The 20,683-nt window shown below is 42.2% G+C and overlaps 1 protein-coding gene across 4 annotated transcripts in view; it reads right to left on the bottom strand.

The window, feature by feature from the left end:
* The window catches only part of Sgpl1 (sphingosine-1-phosphate lyase 1), a 45,759-nt gene extending 26,809 nt beyond the window's left edge, over positions 1–18,950 (bottom strand). Inside the window, exons 1-2 of one of the 4 annotated variants that reach the window (XM_052163383.1) lie at positions 18,501–18,950; positions 17,772–17,841 (exon numbers count right to left, since the gene is read on the bottom strand). In XM_052163383.1, the coding sequence (XP_052019343.1) occupies positions 17,772–17,798 (27 nt within the window). In that variant the 5' untranslated portion in view covers positions 17,799–17,841; positions 18,501–18,950. The remainder of the gene's footprint in view (positions 1–17,771; positions 17,842–18,500) is intronic. The other 3 variants (XM_052163386.1, XM_052163384.1, XM_052163385.1) reach the window with 3 other exon arrangements.
* Between the last annotated feature and the right edge of the window lie 1,733 nt (positions 18,951–20,683).

The raw sequence follows: 20,683 nt of genomic DNA, 5'->3' as shown, positions 1-20,683 counted from the left end.
ACTGGAGTCTGTGTAAGCCAGCAAGCCGGACTCCTCCACGGCTTCTGTTTCAAGTTCAGGCCCTAACTTCCATGAACAAGACTGTGACCTGGAAGTGTAAGCCAATAAGTCCTTTCCTCCTTTCCTAAGATGCTTCTGGTCGGTATTTTATCATAGAACAAAAAGGAGAAAAGAAGAGTAACTTTTCAGATATGGGAATTTATGGAATGAGAATAGTTCAAAGGATTCCAAATGTCCAAGTTTGAGAGATCGTTAAGTGGTATACCATTAACTCTGGTAAGACTAGAACTAAAAGACAGCTAAAGTAGTAAGAGGATGTTTTTGGGGGGGGGGAAGAAAAAGATGGTACTGATTTCAGATCTGTTCCTCTTGGGTATCTATTATTAAGAGCATGAACCTGACAAACAGAACCGGTAATTAACGAGTCTCTCTTGAAGCTGCTATGGACTAGGTGCTTACATTCCCCCACAAAATTCCTGCTGATTATCAACCCCTTGAGCCACTTTTTTTCAGGAGGTAGGAACCCTCAGAGGTTATAGAGTCACAGAGGAGCCTCCAGAGTTCAATCGGTCCCCGTACAAAAGACAGACCTCAGAGAATGAGCTTAGCTTGCTCGGCCTAAGTGAGGGCCCAGCAAATAGACACAGTTTAAGTGCCCCTTGCATGAACTCTCTTTTGAGAGCCACCGTCTAGAAGTGGGCTCTCGATTTATGTTGCCTTGATCCTCAGACTTCCGAGCCTCCGTAACTGTCAGAGAAATAAGGTTTTGTTGTTTTTAAGTCACTCTGTTTAAGGCATTATGCTACAGCATCCCAAATAGACTAAAACAATACCGTTAGTAACTGGGTTAATAACAGGCAATTAGCATTAGGTAAGTTTTAGGTTCCCTGAGGGCTACCCATGGAAACTGCTTATCTACAACAGGTGGCCATTCCCCAGAGTCCACTGTTGCTATCAACAACTTCAGTCCGACAAAGCAAAGGCAATTCCAGCAAAAGATTGGGGAAGGCCAGGAGTCTGCCACCATCAAAGGGATGCTCTGATTCCCACCAGAGAAGGCTCAGGTCAAAGCTGTGATCACAGCACACAGTGAAACCGTGTGCTATGAGTGGTGGTACTAATTCCTAATTCACACAGAAATTACATTTTAGAGATTTAAAGATGACATCAAAGGCCAATTCTTCATGGCAACGAATGAAAAATAACAGAACATTAGAGACAAAACAAAGAACCAGGAAGTGAAAAACAAATGTTCAAAAGCCTTAAATATAGTTTGAAGACAGTACTCATTAACTCAATTACAAAATCAAATCCAACAAGAACATATTTTCTTGGTGACTGTGCCAATTCTTTTTAAAATTATTTTTAATTTTCATGTGCACACATGTGAGTGTAAGTGCCTGAAAAGGCCAGAGACATCTTATCCCTTCAAGTGGTTGTACACCACCCAATGTGGGTGCTGGGAACTGAACAAGAGTCCTCTGTAAGTGCTCTCAGCCCTCAGTGATCTCTCTAGGCCCAACTGTATTGGCTCTTAGGAAGACAATGGGAATCCTGGAGTTCTGTAAATTCTCCATCTCCAAAGACAGAATAACAAGAAAGTAAAACAGGCTATGATAGGGTTTTTGTGTAGGCAACTAAGTGACGATGGAAATTACATTTGGCTTCATCCTAATGTCCTCTTAGGGTTTCAACAGAGGACAGGCTCATTCCCCTAGGAAGAGGCGCCTCACCACAAGGACAGCCCACTGAACAGTTCTGTGAAATAGCCTAGTATATCTCCTTGGGGGGAAAAAAGGCAGCTCCTTTGGGTCTTAAAAACAGAGCAAGCCCCAAGTTGGATCCTGATGCAACAACACTCCAACACAGAATCTAGGAGCTAAAGAGAGCCTTAGTGACTGAGTACAACATAAACATTCTGACTTTACAGGCAGAGGCCCCATGGGTTGAACATGGATGTGCTCATGCTCTGACAGACAGATCTGGAACAGAATAAAAGGTCTGAAGCCTAGGTTTCCTAACTCAATAGTCAAACCTCTGTTGCTACTGCAGTTCTGGGGACTAATCTAAGGTCTTCTTGCATACCAGGCATAGACTCTACCTCTGAGCTACAACCCAAACCTTTCCAGTCTTCTTTTAATTCTTACTGTCCCTGGGCAAACTGCACAACACATTACATTCAGTGGTAACTCAAGAGCTTTCTATTATGATTTATGTTCAGGGCAGACTCTATTTTAGCTGTACAGTACCATTCACATCTAACTAAAGTTGTACAATAGCTGTATAGAGACCCAACTACCTACCAATATTCACTGGCACAAGAATCTAATAAGGGCTAATAACCCAAAACCAGAGTTTTTGAGAAACTCTGGATGGCAAAGTTGACAATCTGATAACATCTTCTTCAGGATGTTAGGATCCAGGGATCAACATGCCAATTTCCATTGGTATTTATAACCTTGAGACTGCAGGTGATCAGCTCTGCATGTGGAAACTTCCACTCCCAAAATTCCTTTTTCTGCCCTAAAACACTCCAAGCCCCAGGACCTAGGCGCAGTCTCCATTCCCTGAAGAGAGACCGTTGTCCTTCATTGTTAAGATTTAAGGACAATCTGCTTCTGTAGATTGCCTCCATCAATCGCGATCTAACACTTAATCCCTTCTACTGTCTCCCACAGCAACTGGCTATTGGTATTTAAATAAAGGAACATAAACTAAGATTGCATGGTCAAAATTAAAGTACACATAAGCTAGCTACCTCTTAAATTGCCTGTCTGTCTGAAAGCACACATCAAGCCATCGCTGAGACCTCAGGCAGAGAGTAAATCCATCACTAACCCAGGAAGACATTCAAATGGTAATGATTTTCTTAATCTCTATAGATCACTATAAAATTAGAGTTTTGGGAGAGCTACTTTCCAACAGAAAGTTGATTGTTATATACTACAGTACAATGTCTGCTTTGAACTTCTAATGTGCTAAATATCTAGCATGCCTTGATTCAGTCATTTCAGTCAGTCACTGCCAAACTGCATTAGCCTAGGGGCATTGTGATTTAGTCTGACCTGAAGCAAAGCATTAAACCCAGCGAGGGAGAACAGTTCAGAGATTTTAATCCATGGTCTTCCAGTGCTAGTAAGAATATAAATAAGTTGGATATTAACCTCCTATCTGCTAGAGTGCCTGAAAGAGCAGCTTTATCATGTTAGGAATTCAACACTTATTCAACTAAAGTGAAATCATTATAATACTTATATCCTTTAGAACATGTGCTCTGCAAGATCCTAGAATTTTTACATCTTTACACAGGTTGTGCAGGGCACAACGAATTTGGGCTGAATATGGTGAAGAAAGGCGAGTCATTTGACTTCTGTATACTCAACTGACAAGTCACAAGTCACCATATCACAGGCTATCACAGCCAATCATGTCCTTCACAAGCAAAGATACTGAGATCCAAGGATCATACTGCAAAGCAGGGTTATGGGGGGGAGGGGAGAATACAAGCCTGTTTCATTTTTATTTCCTATCACCTATTCTTCAGAATCAAACCATCAGTGGTGCAAACCAGAAGATCCACTGGTTCAAAAATTGCAGTTCTCATAGCTTCTCCCATCTTACTTTCCTAATGGCCAAAGCAAGGGCCCACAGCTTCACTAGCCCCGCCCCCAACCAACACAGGTAACACTACCAAATGACCAGAATAGCATCCACACAAGCCAAGTACTCTCTGTGTGCCTTCCTCAAACTGCAAACTCACACACCTGCTACCTGCTTCTAAAAGAAATGGAAATTAATTCAGAAAGTTCTCTGGGGACCAGAGAAATAGCTTAGCAGTTAAGGAAAGTTTGCTGCTCTTGCAGTGGAATCAGGATCAGTTGCCAGTAACCACACATGGCTGCTACCCACCCACAGCCATCTGGAGGGAACTGCAATTTCAGGAGATAAGGCACTCTCTTCTGGCCTCCACAGGTACACATGCGCTACAGATATACGTACAAGCAAGCATCATCCAGATAAACATTTTTATTTATTTTTAAATTACTGACTTTAAAATCATAAGATATTACCATTTAAAATAATCTCAAAGTTACCATTTAAAATAATCTCAATAATCTACTCTAATCTTCATTTCAAAAATGAAGAAGCTAAAGCTCAAAACCTAATCTTGAAATGTGTTTAAACCCACATAAGAATTTAACATCTTGTTTTGTTTTGTTTTGTTTTGTTTTGTTTTGTTTTGTTTCCGAGACAGGGTTTTACTGTGTAGCCCTGACTGGGTCCTGGAACTCACTCTATAGACCAGGCTGGCCTCGAACTTAGAAATCCGCCTGCCTCTGCCTCCCAAGTGCTGGGATTAAAGGAGCGCACCACCACTGCCCAGCAAGAATTTAACTTCTTATTCGCCACTCTCTACTAAACCAATGGAGTCTATCAATTTCACCCAGGACCATGGCTCAGAATACCCCACTAGAAGTTAACTTAGTGCAGAAGGCCCAGAAACATTAATTTTCAAACAGGAGCACAAGTTCAAGACCAACCTGGGTAACTTAGTGAGCATTGTCTCAAAATAAACTAATAAAAACAGAAAGGTGAGAGAACTGAGGAGGTGGTGATGTGGTAGAATACTTGACTAGCACTAGACTCAATTCCTGGGACAAAGGAGGAGTGAGGACACCTGAAGGACCTTTCCCCATCACTTTCTTTTTAGGGAAAGAACAAACAGCCCACTTATATTACTGAGACCCAATCATCCAGCTCTTGGGAAAGAAGGAAAATAAATCCATTACACTTTCTCAGGACGTGCTAAATCTGCCGGCTCAATCCTCCGGGTCATATCCATCAGGTCAACTAGATCAACTGTTCCTAATATCTATTTCTCGGACAGAGAAAATTTGAATCTTCTACTATGAAATCCTGAAAAGAAAGGCACAGAAGTGATGGAGCCCTTGCCTTAGCATACACAAAGCCCTACGTATAACCACTAGCATACGAAAAACCACTATTCCCTTGGCAAGAAATAAATCATTTCCACCCATTTTTAGTATATAGTATACTTAGTGCTCACCTCATGAAAAAGGCCCAGAGAGCCAAGGTGCTGGGTCCCTCTCTGCCCCCTGGCAGTTTCCGCAGAACTCAAGAGTTCTTTACTGACTGTCCAGCCAGAGAAGATAGGGCTCAGAAAATTAGATAAGGCTTTGCATGCTAAAGGATGGGAAATTTAGAGAACAGCCTATGCTAGAAGAATATGAAGGCTATAACTCTTCCAAATACCAGCCTATAAGGAAAAAGAAGGCAAAAATTTCTCACAATGGGAGACTTTAAAAACCACTGCTGGGTAGTGGTGTGGTGCATGCCTTTAATCCCAGCACTCAGGTGAATCTCTGAGTTCAAGGCCTGAAGAAAAGAGAAAGAGGAGGAGGACTACAATGAGGACTACTACTGTGATGATTATGACAACAACAACAACAAAAAACAAGCAAACAAACCCAAACCTACTGTCTTGAACCAAATCACCACACCAGCCATTTTTACCTTTCTCTATGCTGGTAATTCTTTTCTGCAGAATTGTATATTAAAAAAACTATTTCTCAGCAGGTGGTGGTGATGGTGCACACTTTTAACCCCAGCAGTCAGGAGGCAAAGGCAGATAGATCTCTGTGAGTTCAAGGCCAGCCTGGTCTACAGAGAGCTTCAGGGCAGCCAGGGCCACACAGAGAAACCCTGTCTAGAAAAAACCAAAACCTAACCAACCAAACAAAAAACAAACAAATGAAACAAAAAACTGTTTCACTCTGAGTTTGAGTTCTAGGACAGGCTAGAGTGAAACCATGTCTCAAAAAAAAAAAAAAAAAAAAAAGCAAAAAAAGCAAAAAACTGTTCTGTTTTCATCAGTATGGTGAATTTGTTATTACAAAGTGATGGTCCGGTTTCTCAAACATTCCTATGGAAGGAGGGAACTAACTTTTGGTAGGAAAGTATTCATTTCCTCTTCCCATTCACCCCCCATTTGTTTTGTACCTCCACCCCACCCCCCCACAAAACAATAACAACAACAACCACCAAATGTGTGCTTTAGAGCAGAAATTAACTACCAAGAAAAAGAGAAGCCTGTTTCACCAAGATCACCTACTGAGTTCTATAATTTTTTTTTTTTTTTTTTTTTTTTTTGGTTTTTCGAGACAGGGTTTCTCTGTGTAGCCCTGGCTGTCCTGGAACTCACTCTGTAGACCAGGCTGGCCTCGAACTCAGAAACCCGCCTGCCTCTGCCTCCCAAGTGCTGGGTGAGTTCTATAATTAAGATCCAGAATCTGATTCTCTTACCTATCATTTTCTATAAAACGTCAAAGCGCAAAGTAAACAGGTAAAGGGAAAAAAATGTCTCTAGGAGCCTCAAAAGGCAGCAGAGTTAATCAGCAAAAGCAGATCACAAGCCCAAAGGACAATCTCTCTGGGGTCATTAAAGAAGTGAGAATTGAGCAACAAACCAAACAGCATTGCATGCAAACTAGCTGTGATAGAGACGAGACAGGCTCGCCAAGAGCAAACTGCACACCTCCCCTGATCCTGCACTGCAGGAGTCCAGATGATTAGTGACTGAGAGTCATCTCAGAAAGCTTACAGGCCCTCAGGTCCGTTAGACGGTTTGCTCAGTACTTCTTCCAAGTTGAATAATTTTACTTGCAGCCCTGAGGGGTTATGTACAGCACCTCCCCAACTGCTGAGATACCAAACAATGCTGGCCACAGGAAAGAGAAGGGACACAATATTCCCAAGCCACTGGGCATAGACTTGTGGAACAGTAAAGCATTTTAAGAATCTCACTAAGTAGATGAACCAAAATACTGTAAGGTACGTTTGCTAAGGTAATTTTATTGCGCATGTGTGTACAATCAGGACAAAGGATCAAATAAAGACAGTATGCTTTAAGTAATAATTCTGAGTGTCTCTCTTTGGAAATACATCAAAAAGGTACTACAGGGGCTGGAAAGACAGACTGACAGTTAAGAAGTGCTCTTGCAGAGGGCCCAAGTTCAACTCCAGCTTTAAGGGGATTCCTCACCTCTGGCTTCCACAGGCACTGGACTCACTCATTTGTACATATCCATACATACACATATAACTTTAAAAATAAAAATAAATCTTTAACCAGGCAGTGGTGATGCATGCCTTTAATCCCAGCACTTGGGAGGCAGAGGCGATGAGTTCGAGGCCAGCCTAGTCTACAGAGTGAGTTCCAGGACAGCCAGGGCTATACAGAGAAATCCTGTCTCAGAAATAAATAAATAAATAAATAAATAAATAAATAAATAAATAAATCATTAAAAGTGTACTATAGGGTACATGTATAAATAAATTAGAAGAAAAAAATCACACAACTAAATGTGATTACCAAAATAACTGCTTAGAAATATATTATGTATTGGGGGCTTACAGTTCAGAGGGTGAGTCTATGATCATCATGGCGGAGAACATGGCAGTAAGGGGAACATGGAAGTAGACAGGCAGGCATAGCATTGGAGCAAGAGCTGAGAGCTTATATCCGATCCACAGGTGAGAGGCACAGAGGCAGAGAGTATTACAGAGCCAGATATAGTGGCACTCAGGCTGAGGCAGCCTAGGATATACGGTCAGACCCTATCTCAAAAAAGGTCCTCAAATATAAAAATATGTATATATTTCATATATATATATATATATATATATATATATATATATACACATTATATACATGATATATATGAAATACTCTTAGCCTATGCAAGCTTCCACCAACGAAAAAAGGTCCTCAAATACATAAATATATATTTCATATTTCTGTTTATACATTCATATATGTGTATATATATATATATGTGTGTACACACACACACACACACACACATATACACATGAAATACTCTTAGCCTATGCAAGCTTCCACCAATGTTATTAAATATGTTCTGAACTATTTTATCATAATTAAATGGCTTACTGTCCAGACCCAGCCAGGATGCCTTTCAAACTATAAAGGAAGTATATTATCCTTTTGTGGGAGTTTGATGAGAATTGGCCGGCCCCATAGGCTCACATTTGAGCCCTTGTCCCAAGTTTGAGAAGATTAGGAGGTATGGCCTTGTTAGAGGAAGTGTGTAACTAGGTTTGAGGTTTCTGGGTTTTTTTGTTTTTTTTTTTTTTTTGTTGTTGTTTTTGTTTTTTTGTTTTTTTTGGGGGGGTTGGATTTGGTTTTGTTGAGACAGGGTTTCTCTGTGTAGTCCTGGCTGTCCTGGAACTCACTCTGTAGACCAGGCTGGCCTCGAACTCAGAAATCTGCCTGCCTCTGCCTCCCAGAGTGCTGGGATTACAGCTGTGTGCCACCACCACCCAGCAGGTTTGAAGTTTCAAAAGCCCACACCATTTCTACATAGCTGCCTCTCACTTTGAGTATCAAATATAAGCTCTCAGCTACTGCTCCAATGCCATGCCTGCCTGCTTACTGCTGTGATGGTGAGACTTATCCCCTGAACTGCAAGCCCCAAATAAACTCTGTCTTCTGAAAGTTGCATTGGTTGTATTGTCTTATCACTGTCGTAGAAAAGTAAGACATCTTTAAGGACTAGAAATATGAACTTACTGAGTAAGTAAGATCCATTAAGATGTTACATTCTTCATAAAAGTTTAATTTCTTTGAGTATATCATGACTGAGGAAGATCATAAAATAGTTACATATAATTACCATACTAGATTTACCATTGAATTAAGAAGCCCAGGCCAAAGATTTCTTTTTATTTTTAATTATGTGAGCATGTGTATGTCTGTGTGAGATTATTCACACTAGTGCAAATGCCTGCAGAGACCAGAAGCATCAGGTCTAACTAGAGGTAGGTACAGGGAGTTGGGAGACACTGGATGTGGGTGCTGGGAACCCGACTTGGATCTCTTAAAACGAGAGCATATGCTCTGAACTGCTGAGCCATTTCTCCAGTCCGGATGTTATAAAATTATAACTATTTGTGGAAGTCTTTCCCTTATGGTAAGAATGCTGGTATTAGAGAAAGAAATTTCAATATGCACAACCTGACAAAGTCACTAAGTCGCTGAGGAGTTTCCATCCTGTTCATAAGAGCACATCAGGGACTGAATCTTGCCCTATGACCTAGAATCTAGACCAACACCTCTTGGAAAGTCTACCATCCAACTTCAAAATGTAAATAAGCAGTGAGGGAAGTCAGTCTAGAAGTAACATCTCACAGCATTTCGGGTATTTGTTTTTTCGAGACAGGGTTTCTCTGTGTAGCCCTGGCTGTCCTGGAACTCACTCTGTAGACCAGGCTGACCTCGAACTCAGAAATCGTTTCGGGTATTTTAATAATCTGTGAAACACAAACAGGGAAACGTTTGCTTCCAATGGAAAGCCAGCATTGTCTAGGTCACCTTCTGGGTCATAGCATCTGACCCTACAGTACCGGTACCGTTACAGCTCTCTAACCTGTAGATAATTGACAGACAAACAAACATTCATATACAAACAACAAAGTTTGTCAAGTCCCAGTAAAAGTTCTAACTTCCAGCCCCACTACTTGCAGAAACTAGTCTCCCCTCTGTCTATACATTCTTTTCTTAGTTCTTCTGTTTTCCTTTTGTTTTGAGACAGAGACTTACTAGTCTGTGGTTCTTGGTTGACCTGTTTCTTAATATGAAGTCCAGGCTGGGCTCAAACTCACAGAAATCCTGCTCCATCAAGCTCCTAGTCGCTGGAAGTACAGGGGTGTGCTGCTACCACATCTTGGCTCATTTTCAATACCCCTGCTATAGAAATGTATTTATTTTTTTGATTTCTCTTTTGAATTAACTATAAGTGACAAGTTTCCCTATTATGACCAAAAGTCTTCAATATGTCCATTTTAATATTTAGATATGAATCATGATTTTACCTTTTTTTTTCTAAAGCACACAGTTAAGAAAAAATACATTAAAATAAAAAAACAAACTGGAAAAATCCCCTCCCATTCCCTTTTACCCTTTCTCCTATTCTGGAAAAGGACTGGACTCAAAGAGCAGGTGAATTTCTGGCACGATTACTTTTCTTATTTAAAAATCCATTTAGAGAAAAAAAATCCACTTAGTGAGCCAGGTGTGATGGCACACACCTTTAATCCCAGCACTCAGGAGGCAGAGGCAGGTGGATCTCTGTGAGTTTTGAGGCCATTCTGGTCTACATAGCAAGTTCTAGGCCAGCTAAAGCTATATACCAAGACTATCCCCATGTAAATAAAAAAAAAATTAAATTATTTTTTATTTGTGTGTTTATTTATCAAGTGAATCACTGTTAAAAATATTTAAAAGAAAAATAAAAGTGCTACTACCTTTGCACAGGGTTTCTGTGGATATTAAATACTATTAAAAGAAAAAAGAATTAAAGGCCAATGAGATGGCTCAGCAGGTAAAGAAAGGCATTTGCCAAGAAAACCCGGTGACCTAGCTTCAATCCCTAGACTCCACATAAAGGTATAAGGAGAGCCCTGACTCCACAACATTGTTCTCTGACTTACTTATATAAGACAGACAGACAGACAGACAGACAGACAGACAGACACACACACACACACACACACACACACAAACACACTCTTTAATCACTGTAGAAGCTGGGCATGGTGTTCACAATATCAGCACTTGATATTAGTTAGAACAAGAATGTTTTGAGTTCTAAGCCAGTTGAGGCCACTGGGGGAGTTTCGGCCTCACCTACAGAGTCACCTACCCTGTGTCAAAAACAAAACAAAACAAAACAAAACAAACCCAAAACGAATCCCGCCTTACCTACAGAGTCACCTATCCTGTGTCAAAAACAAAACAAAAAACACATAACAAATCACTACTGATAACCAGCACTTATTAAATGTTTGACAAATGAATTAACTGATGTTAATTTTGTTGTTCTTCTTCTTCACAAAAAGCAACATAAAACAACCTTTGCAGAGCCCATGAAAAAAGTTAGGAGCTGGGAAAGACCTTAAGTAGTTTAATTTCTATGTTTAACATTGTATTTTTGTTACAGAGGGTGATAATAGGACATACTTTAATAACCATATGCCCTGGTTTGGTAAGAAATATGTTACAACAATTTTTAACCTTTGGTATCAAATAAATCAATCAGAAAGCTTCAAGTGCCCTTTAACCTACCAGCAAACAGAACTAAATCAGCTACCTACTATCCTTGCAGATCATAAACCCATATGTTCCTAACAGCCAGACAGATTCTGAAAGAGTGTGTGAAAACACTTTTAAAAAGGACTGAGCAAAACAATCACAAGCTTTCTTCTATTCCTGACAAAAGAAACAAAAACAAAATACTAGACAAAGACCAGGTCTGCCATGGCATCTTTGCCCTAGATTTGTCCATTAGAATTTGAAAACAGCGGGCGGTGGTGGCACACACCTGTAATTCCAGCACTCTGGAAGGCAGAGGCAGGCGGATTTCTGAGTTCGAGGCCAGCCTGGTCTACCAGTGAGTTCCAGGACAGCCAGTGCTATACAGAGAAACCCTGCCTTGAAAAAAAATGTTTGCTTCTAATGTTTTTAAACCTAGGAGCCATTAAGACTGAAACTTAATAAACAACTGATTCATTCCACTTTAGACCTATCTGTCAAATGCAATTCAAAACAATGATTTTACACACTTTAGAAAAAATTGTCCAGTGAATAATCACTCTGGTGGTAAATACAAGGAATTCAAGGAAGCCTAAGATTCACAGTGACGCTCTGAAAGAAGTTAAAGGCTGAGGGTGGAGCTCAGCTGGTAGAATGGTGACCTAGTATGCATGAGGCTTTGGGTTCAGGTCTCAGCACCTCATAAACTGGGTGTGGTTGAGGCATGCCTGCAATGGCACTCCTCAGGAGGTGGGAACAGGAAGAATAGAAGTTCAGGTCATCCTCAGCTACAAACAGAGGTGACGACAACTCAGAAAACAAAAACGAATTAAGCAGTACATGCAACCCCAGCGCTCAGGTTGTGAGTTTAAGGCCATCCAGTGCTGCAGTGTATGGAAGGCTCTGTCTCAAAACTACACAAAAAGTTAGGGGTGGAGGTGATACACGCCTGTAATTCCAGCAGTTGTGAGAAACAGAGTTCAAAGCCAGCCCTAACTATGAATGAAGTTTGAGGCTAGCCTTGACTACATGAAACCTGTCTCAAAAGAAGACCAGAAAAAGAGGTATGGACATTAATTAATAACAAAAAAGAAAGAGACAAGGAGAATACTACAGAACTGTAAATTTGTTTAAATTTACTATACAAATCTGGCACTATACATTTTGACAAAGTTTGCTGTTTAGAAAAAGACAAGCAGGGTGGTGGTGGGGCACGCCTGTAATCCCAGCACTCTGGGAGGCAGAGAGGCAGGTGGATTTCTGAGTTCGAGGCCAGCCTGGTCTACAGAGTGAGTTCCAGGACAGCCAGGGCTATACAGAGAAACCCTGTCTCGAAGAAAAAAATAAAAAAACAAAAAAACAAATCCAAAAAAAAAAAAGACAAGTTCAAGAATGTAACAATGTCATTCATACCACCCAAATACAAGCGACCTAAATGTTTACCAAGTATAAATTGAATAAACTGCAATATACTTATACATTGTAATACTATGAAGTAAAAACACTGAATAAAATGGCTTCTCACAGAATATGTTTCCACCTAAAATCTAAAGTGAGAGAAATAACTGCCTTTAATGAGCTTCAACTGGGGGGGGGGGCATGAAACCTGCTGGAGTACTAGAAATTCCTTTCTGTTTTGATCTAGGAGGTAAGGATCATTACATATGTATTTATACATTATTATATTTACTGACCTGTACAATCACTCTTTGTAGCCTTTGGGACTGGGAAGATAGTTGAACTATCTGAGTTTGGGATGACAGGTAGGATGTCTACTTTTGGTTGTCAACCTGACTACATCTGGAATTAACTAAAAATCCAAGCACCTGGGCACACCTGCGAGGCAGTTTTCTGGACCAATTCATTTGAAGTTGGAAAACCCACCCTTTAAGTCTGGGCCACACCTTCTCCTGGTGTGGCGTCTATAGGCTTTCTATAGGCTTATATAAAGGACAGGCCTATATAAAGAAGGAAGCTTTAGCTTTTCACCTGGTTGCCCTCATTCTCTCGGCAAGTTCATATACCCTGCTGCTGAGTCATTGCTTCACTGGTGTTAGAACCTAGTTCTTTGGGGCTCCAATGTATACTGAAGACCAGCTGAGACATCTAGCCTCATGAACTGAACAACTACTGGATTCTTGGACTTTCTATCAGGAGACAGGCACTGCTGAACTAGCTGAACTCTTAGAGATCCCCTCTTTAGATAGATAAGTAGGTAGGTAAGTATATACGTATGTACTTAGGTACGTACATACATACACACATACATACATATATAGATTCATTCAATCTGTTCTGTTCCTCTAGAAAACACTGACTAATATGTACCACCACTTATGCCTCCCCATCGGTTTTAAGCCTGCCCTGCCTTGGTGAAGAGTCCCTGAAATATTCAAAACACACATCTTGAATGTGCCAGATGACTGATAAAGCCATATCAATTTGGCCTTCACTAACTCATTTACTACTACTGGGCTTTTCTCTCCGTAATTAGACTCTGTGTATTTATACATGAAGACTGATTCACTACAAATCAATTCCCCATGGAAAATTCTTAACCCCAGGCTGGTTCTAAATTCTACCACCTGTGTGTACAAACTGAATGTAATAGCAACGTCTATTAATTAAGAAGGCAAATGTTACTAAAAATTACTGGCACACAGAATGCAAAGCTAAGGCAAATTTGGGGTTTGTAGCTTATCTATTTATAATCTCCCTTCTCTTTAGGCTAAAGGCTGTATAAATTATTAAGAGTAAGACTAGAACAATATTTAAAAAAAAAGTACCTACTCTACAATTTTCTCCAGGGTGCCCACATAATTTTAAGTGCTGTATCAAATGAAATTTCCCTTTCTTCCAATTAATCCTACAATCAAGAAATAATAAATATAACTTTTTGTGTCAATCTCAGTTTATTCTTAAATCCCACTTGAGATTCAGAAAGAAAGTATCCCAGAGAGAGAGAGAGAATGTGAGAGAGAGAAATAGACATAAAGGACAGGATTAGAGAGAGGGCTCAGGGGTTAAGAGCAATGGTTGCTTGGCTCACAACCATCTACAACTCCAGTTACAGAGGATTTGAAGCCTTCTGGCCTCTGTGTTACTGCACGAAGCAAAACATCCGTACACATAAAATAAAAATGCAAAATAATAAAAATAATTTTTTAAAAGTCAAAGGTCATGAATCAAGCTCAAAGGCCTGGAAAGATTTGATTTTTTTTTTTTAATATGATGAGTATTTTGCCTGCGTGTATGTCTGTGCACTACTTACACACATGTTGGTGCAGAAAAGGTCAGACTACATTGAATCTGCAAGAACTGAAAGTGTAGTTGTTAGCCACCATGTGGCAATCAAACCTGGAGTATCAGTCAGCATCTCTCCAGCCCCGAGATTTTATTTTATTATTACTTTGTTTTAAAAAACTGATGGCAGCTTGACTTCAAAAAGTGTTGCAGAAATGTTGAGCAGTAAAGCATTAATTTCTTCAGCAATCTGTTCCCCTGCAGATGATCGTACTATAGATTCATCCAGATACATCCCAAGATAACAAGGCTTGAGTCACGGCAAAATAACCTAAGTAACATTGCAAGAGGCTGGCTCACTCCCCTCCTCTTAGGAAAATGAAGCCTGCAGATGAGCAATCAGCCCTATTAGAGACCTGCAAGTGGGGTTTCCGACCTCGAGACTGCAGACATTCTATGACACACCCTTAGTTGGGGAGGTCTTGGTCATCATTGGATACCTGATCTTACTCCTGGCTTTAATCTAATAGATGCTAGTAGCCAAGGTCATCAAAAGTTCCTCAGAAGCAAAACTGCCTAGGTTAAGAACTTACCTAAATAAGCAATAACCATCAAAATAAGCTAAGCTTGTCTTACCTGGAATACCTACAAACTTATTCCTCAAAAGATACCTATGACATATACTGGCTTTATGAAGTAAATTTTCCTATTTGTCAACTCCTGAAGTGATTATCATTAGGTGAAACCGAGGAGAACATAGCTGAAATGTTGCCAGAGTGAAGAAAGCCTGCTACAGAATTGCCCAACTTGAATTCCCTCTTGAGATGGCCTCTGCAGAGGAACATGCTCATTTATTCTCCCAGAGACATAGATGGAAAGTGTTACAGTCCCATGACATGTCATGTGACTAAATGGAAAAAGGACAAGTAAAGCACCCTAACCAGACGGAAAACGGAGAGCACGAACACACAGAGCTCAAGCCCCTCGGTTATATGCAGACCGTAGGTGAGCTTCACTCACTGATCCCTTTACCTGTAAGACCCGGTCAATGTTTTGACATTATACTTACAGGTACAAAGTTCAAAATTTCAATGCTTCAACTGCAATATAAAGGAACATAAGACTGTATAATACATCAGGGACTTTAAGGCAAGATGACACTAGGAGACAAGTCTTACCCCACTTGAGTTTTCAAAGTGCACCCTCCCCCCAAATAATTATGATTTCCATCCTTTCTAAAACCTCCATTGTCAGCCACAATGATCAATAACCTCTACCTCTCAGAAATTTGTTCCAAAGGCAGTATTACAAAGGTAGAAGGGAAGGATCTTCTCAAATCATTCTACTTGAGATAAAACTACCCTGCTATTTAACTGCTGTGGAACTCAACAACTGACTATTTTTCATTCATCATCATATATTTATCATCATATTTATCATCATATTTATCAGGACATCAGCATATTTATCAGGGTTTTTGGTAAAAATTTAGTAAGTATGTAGACTATCTCTTTCTGCATCTAATACATTCTTGATGTGAGTTGTAAGAACTATACTATTATTCCAGAATCCACCTCATACTGATTTCCTACCTACTTGTACATCATATTCTGCTAACATAAGGGATGTGTATCTAGATTCATGTACAATATTAAGCTTGCTGTATGACTTTCAAGATTGTTTTTAATCAGGGCCTGGTGAGCAAGAAGATTCTAAACTCAAAGCTTACCTTAGACAGTAAGATCTGCCTCAAAGTAAAAAAAGGAGTGATGAGGATCTAAGCATAGCATTTGTCTAGGCATGTAAGCCTCTGAAAACACACACACACACATACATACACACACACACACATACACACACACACATACACACATTTTTCTTTTTAAATTTTAAAACATTTTCCTATACTGAGGTTGTTTTTTTCACTTTCTTAGGTTCTTTTTTTCCAGTTGACACACCGTTTTATATACCATAAAAAGCAGAAAGAACCTTGAACTCAGATCATAATAAAAATGTATTACGAAAACCTAGGTCTGGCCTTTTTTTTTTAAAGTCTTAGCCCCAGGCAATAACATACTATAGTTAAGAAAGATGATAGCCTTTCTAGTGAAAGCACTTTTATGCAATCTCTATCTTTAGAAAATAACTTGTCAAAGATCATTCCTATCTGTGTCAATTCCTTATTGGAATAAGTTGAACAAAATCTCCGTTCTACAGTACTCCAGGAAGTCACCAGTGGGTGTGCAGCAGCAAGAGAAATAACTCAGAACAAAAGTTTTCCAAATATACTAAATGAATGCAAGTTCTAATAAGACTTAAAAGTTTACTAGCCTTCCCCCCAAATAAGTCCAAGTCCTTACATGATGAAATATTCTACTTCTGTATGGGAGTTCAGCATTTACATACACATTCAAATACATTAGAGGAAAGCCAGCAACTTCTGATTGTAAGAACTGTTCTCCATTAACCACCCAATATGCCAACGGCAATTGTCTCTTGGTATTGCAAGGAGGAGATGAAGGGGGATGGAGAGATTAGATTCCTTTTATTTAGTTTCCATCATTTCTAAACGTAATTCTCTAGTAATAAAAATTTGGAGTTAATAAGGCTACTTATTACCTACTGAGAATTCATGAAATTTGGGACAAGCATTTGTTTTTAGTGGACTTTTCATCAGGCTCTGAAGGCTAAGCAAATATTCCTGTCTCTCATGTGCACTACACAGAGTTCAAGGCCAGCTCCAGCCTCCTAAGGTGTTCACAGACATCCGTATAGTTAGTGATACACTGTCTCAAAGAGCCCAGCATGATGGGGCACTTAGAAGGTTGAAGGAGACTTGCTAGTTCAAGGCTACACTAAGAGCTTCTGCCTCAAAAACAAAATTGTGGTTCCTCCTTTGTTTCATCCCAGCACTTAGGAGGCAGAGGCAAGCGAATCTCTAGGGCTAGCCTGATCTACAGAGCAAGTTACAGGCTAACCCAGACTACATAATGAGTCCCTGTCTCCAAAAACCAACCAAAACACCCAAGCAAACAACAAAAAATCCCAGCACTAGAAGGTAAAGGGAGGAAAATTATTAAAAGTTCAAGGCCAACTGTACCTGCTGAGTTATATGGGCAGCCATTGTTTCAGAAACACAACAAAAGCAATTGCTCTAGTGGTAGGAGCAGGAAAAGTCAAAAGCCATCAGCAATGGCTGTGAGAAGATTCTTCAGGAATTTTTAAGTTCTAAATTCCATATTCATCCATTTATTCACCCTGATCATTAACTCCGGTTTCAAAAAAAATAAAAAAGTGGCAGAGAATGCTCAGCTCTGAGCAGATGCAAGCATCAGAGGGGAAATGGCCACATGACTCAGAGCCTCCTGACTAAGAGTGAAGGGATCGAACTCACCAACTTGAGAAGGTCGGTACTAGGCATCTTCCTCTGCAGATCGCTCCTCGGGGCTCCGCTGCTTCTGTGTCTGAAAAGGGGAAACTCATCTGTTTACGCTAAGACTCAGCAGGCTTCGCCACTCTGCAGGATCTGCTGCCTGCCTGGCCCCTTGGAAGGTTCGGGATTTCCCTGCAGGGTTGGTCGGCACTCTGGCCGAATCCGAACACCAGAATCCCGAGGTAAAGAACCCCGCGGGGTGCACGCGGGGGACACGCCCCTTCCCCGGGCCCACGGCTCCGCCAGACCTCGGGCTACTCCAGCCCCGATCTGCCTCCCCTGCTCAGCGGCTGACTGCTCTAGGCGCCCCGAACCTCGGCGCCGAGCCTCTGAACCCTGGCGCCACTACTCAGCCCTGGCCACAAACTCCCGCCTGTGTCTCCCCCATGCCATAGCTGGGAACCCACAGTCCGGCTGCCCATCACCCGAGACCCACCACCCCTCCTTACACCGGGCCCGGCTCCCCCTCTCAGCTCTGCTCTCCCTGAATCACAGATCCGCTCCCCTGCTCCCCTCAGCACAGCTCCTGCTCAGCCTGAGCTGCGCTCCCCGCAGCCCGGTTCCTTCTCGGGCCCCCAATCACACCCCGGCCTCCCTCCTGTCCCCCTCAACCCCGGCCCCGATCCCTCCAGCTCCTCCTGGCTCCCCACGGCTCCAGCCCGGTCCAGCCCGCCGCCGCGGCAGCTCCACCTCGTCAAGCCGCGGACCTGAGCCTTCTTTCCCTGCAGAAGCTGAGCAAGCAGGCCGACGCCCACCTCACGCGCCTCGGCTCTGCAAGCGACTGCTCGCTCGCCGGTCGCTGGACCCGGGTTCCCCCTTCCGCCGCCGCCGCAGAGATTGGAGGCGCGCCGCCGCCGGCCCCGCCCCTCCCGGAAATGGCCTTGGGGTACCCGCCCGCCTCCGGGAGCCCCGGGCGTGCGCGGCCTCGCCGCTACAGGGCGCGCGCACGCCCAACGCTGCGCTGGGCTCGCCCTGCTGCTATCCGCCCACGGGCTGCTCGAACCCGGCTGATGGGGAGCCCGGCTGAGGACTGTGGGTTCCCAGCTGTGGCGTGGGGGAGTCACAGGCGGAGTTTGTGACCAGGCCAAGACTGAGTAATGGCGCCAGGGTTCTGGGGCTCGGCGCCGAGGTTCGGGGCAGCCAGAGCCGTGTAGGAGCGCGCGCCGCCTGCTGGCGGGGTAGGGACTGGTCTAAGCCGGATAGGGTGTCTAGGGGTCTCGCCTAGAGCCAGTGACTGGTCTTGTCGGTTTACAACTTCTTCAAGCTACTCTTTTAAATTGTCTTTTGTTGTTATTGTTGTTCGTTGTTGTTTTGGGATGCAGGCTTTTTGTACTAAGTTGCCTAGACTGGCTTTGAGCTCTTTCTGTAGGACAGTCAAGGCTTTGATCTAGGTATTGTGCCACCTTACCACAGCCTTCCAAAAACCTAACACATCTAACAATACCACAGCCTTCCAAAAACCTAACACAGCTCTCTAACAATTCTTTGTTTTGTCTTGAGCCAAGTTCTGACATAAGCCATGTTAGCCTCAAAATGGTCGTGTATCTTAGGATAACTTTGAACTGGTAGTCTTCCTGCCTGTCACCTCCCGAGCGTTGAGATTGTAGATGTGTACTAGCTACTCTGATGGCTTGGGGGATGACTAGTGTTTATCCGTTTCAGACAGGGTCTCACTCTGTCGTGTGGGCTATAAATTGGCCTTGAACTTGAATCAATCCTCCTGCCTCAGGCTCCCTAGTACTGAAATTACAACCAACTAAAAAGTTGGTTGTCGGGGCTGGAGAGATGGCTCAGCTGTTAAGAGCACTGACTGCTCTTCCAATGGTCCTGAGTTCAAATGCCAGCAACCGCATGGTAGCTCACAACTATCCATAATGAGATCTGACGCCCTCTTCTGGTGTGTCTGAAGACAGCTACAGTGTACTTATATATAAAATAAATAAATCTTTTTATTTAAAGTAAAGTTGGTTGTTTGAAGGGACTGAGCAGGGAGGGCTCAGTGAAGTTGGTTCTCAGCACCCACTTAAAAGATGGTTCCCATCCACCACTCCAGGTCCGTGGACTCTGACATTGTCTTCTGGCCTCTAAAGGCACACACACACACTAAAAAGAAATGTTTGAAAAAACTAACTTGAACCTGGTGTGGTGGTTTGTTCCTGTAATCCCAGCATTCAAGAGGCAGAGGTAGGAACATTGCTGCAATTTTGAGGCCAACCAGAGCTTCAAAACAAGGCCCTACTCCCCAACCCCCACCCCTTGCAGTCTAGACACAGTTGGTCACTTCCAGCCAGTGTGGGTCTGTAGACGACAAGACTGATCTAAGCTACCACCCGACCTGGATCTTTAAAGGAAGAGCTTTGAGATTTTACTGTTTTCGGGTGTCTCTTGCTGTGATGAAACACAATGACCAAAGAAAATCAGGGAAGAAAAGGTTTATTTGGCTTACATTTCCAGAGCACTGTTCATCATCAAAGGAAATCAGGACAGGAACTCAAGCAGGGCAGGAACCTGGATGCGGGAGCTGATGCAGAGGCTATGGAGGGGTGCTGCTGACTGACTTGCTCCCCATGCCTGCTGGCTGAGCCTGCTCTCTCATAGAACCCAGGACCACCAGCCCAGGGATGGTAACCGCCCACCATGGGCTGGGCCTCCCCCATTATTCCCTAATTAGAAGCTCTGCAGGCTTGCCTGCAGCCTGAATCTCATAGCAGCATTTTCCTGATATTCTCTCCTCTCTGCTGACTTTAGTTCCTTAAATGCACTGAGCAAGCAAGGGGTTGACCCTTATTCTCTTTTCTGTGTTCGAAACTTGATTCTCCCATCAAGGTTAAAGGTGTCTGATGAAAAACAGCACTGTCAACTTGGTTAATGGA

This window comes from Apodemus sylvaticus, chromosome 19, assembly GCF_947179515.1.
Source record: "Apodemus sylvaticus chromosome 19, mApoSyl1.1, whole genome shotgun sequence".
Lineage (NCBI taxonomy): Eukaryota > Metazoa > Chordata > Mammalia > Rodentia > Muridae > Apodemus > Apodemus sylvaticus.
Note: the sequence above shows the minus strand (reverse complement) of the source record. Positions and strands in the feature narration are given on the sequence as shown.